Source organism: Pygoscelis adeliae, unplaced genomic scaffold, assembly GCF_000699105.1.
Source record: "Pygoscelis adeliae isolate BGI_AS28 unplaced genomic scaffold, ASM69910v1 Scaffold420, whole genome shotgun sequence".
Classification (NCBI taxonomy): Eukaryota; Metazoa; Chordata; class Aves; order Sphenisciformes; family Spheniscidae; genus Pygoscelis; species Pygoscelis adeliae.
Window position 1 is genome coordinate 490,950 of NW_008823871.1, and position 1,751 is coordinate 492,700.

Below are 1,751 nucleotides of genomic sequence, written 5' to 3' on the forward strand. Positions count from 1 at the left end.
CCCGGGTTAGGCCGGCGCGGGAGGGGGGTGGGCGGGGAGCGGTGTCTGTCGGGGAGCTCCAACGCGGCCTTGGTCTGTGGTGGCCGTTGCGAAGTCTAATTACAGGCTTTATTCAACCGTTTTGTCCCCACTTAAGACTTCGGTTAACGCTTTTTTTTTTTGCTAAACGTGCGCCTCTGAGCCGGGCGGGCTGTTGCTCGCTGCACCACAGCTCAGCCCGCTGAGATGTGCTCCAGTGCTGGGCCTACTGACCGCAGCGGCCCGCTGAGGTTAAAGATACTTTCCTTCAGAGGCTCCTACTTCTATAAGTCTTTTGATACTACTTACAGCATTTTAGAAAGGCGAGGCACCCAGATGTAACACTAATAGCACGGTAGCTAGTCTGTATCAGTGGAAACTCCCGTGTTACTCTGGTATAAATGTGCTTATGGGTATGTCATTTGAAAAACACATAACTTGGGGGGCGTGGGGGAAAGCTTGCTAAACCCGCTATGTGAACAAAGCTTTATGTACTCAGACAGCTGTGGTTTAAAGCTGAATAAACTTTACATAGGAAGCTAGTTCTCTACAGTGTTATTTTAGAAGTGTATCTACATATAGTGAATTGAAACACGAAGTTCTCTTAACTGAGAGTTTCAAGTGGGCTGTGTTTGTTTTGCTTCCAGTACTGAACAACTTTGCTTGGAACCCTGTGGCATGCTGTCCACTTGATGTTGAGACCTCCTTTATTATCATGCCTGTGTTATCACTTTCAGACTTTCTCTTGTTAGCGCTAGCCCGGTAATATGTTTTAACACTGCCTACCATCTGAGCTATCTGTGGCTTGTTCTGGACCCTTGATCCTGGGTAAAGTTTGAAGACTGCCCTTAGTTGTCGCTACCTTAAAGTCTCCATTCTAGCAAGATATAATTGTGATTTACTTCAAATTGAAGGCTTAAGAGATCTAGTACTTCTGCGTGTTATGGTGATCTTTTGTAGACTGTAGTGTTTTCATTGTTGTCTTTTTCTTGCAGAAATGCAAATGGCTTTTCCTTCAAAGAAACAATGCGTCAGCAAAACAACAGATCTAGAGTTCAACAAAGATCTGAATTTTAACTTTAGCTCAAACGTTCTAGCAGATGGTGTCTTCAAAGCTACAAACCAAGGGTAAATGAAAGTAAAGTATTGATGGATTTATTACTTGGCAAATGTCCTAAAGATGGCTTAGCGTTTTGCAGGCTTTGTCAAACTAACAGACTTGGTAATCTGCAAGAATGCAGTGGTCTTCTGGTAATTGTATTTTACCCGTCTTTTAAGGTTGCCTAAATCTGCCAGGAAAGTGGAGCCGCTTTCAAAGAAGACAGCTACAAGAGGGTATGTTTCCTCAAATTTCTATCAGTTGCCGTCAGGCAGTAATGTTCCCTCTTGGAGGGTTATGATGAGCTCTCACCCATGTACAGCTTTCTTGCCAAGTTTGTTGATTAAAGCTGATTAAAGCTCTTGGTCAGAAACAAGAGCAAATGCTTCAAAAAAGGGCATGTTTGTGGAAGTAAAAGAGAAGGTGTGTAATACTGATATTTTTGCCCATAAATCTTTGATGTTTGACTCTACAGAACTCTCAACAGATACAAACTAGAAGCAGAGCTGAAGACCAAGAATCAGCTGTTAGAAACAGCCAAACAACAGCTACACTCCAGACTAACAGGAGCACAGGTAAGGAAGTGGGGGGGGAGAAATAAATAAATCATTGAGTAATTCCTATATTCTGATCC

At 43.2% G+C, this 1,751-nt stretch overlaps 1 protein-coding gene across 1 annotated transcript in view; it reads left to right on the forward strand.

The window, feature by feature from the left end:
- The first annotated feature begins 427 nt into the window (after nt 1–427).
- KNSTRN (kinetochore-localized astrin/SPAG5 binding protein) overlaps nt 428–1,751 on the forward strand; it is a 4,708-nt gene continuing 3,384 nt past the window's right edge. The window contains exons 1-4 of the mRNA XM_009333862.1: nt 428–431; nt 1,014–1,146; nt 1,297–1,353; nt 1,593–1,692. Of these exons, the coding sequence (XP_009332137.1) occupies nt 428–431; nt 1,014–1,146; nt 1,297–1,353; nt 1,593–1,692 (294 nt within the window). The remainder of the gene's footprint in view (nt 432–1,013; nt 1,147–1,296; nt 1,354–1,592; nt 1,693–1,751) is intronic.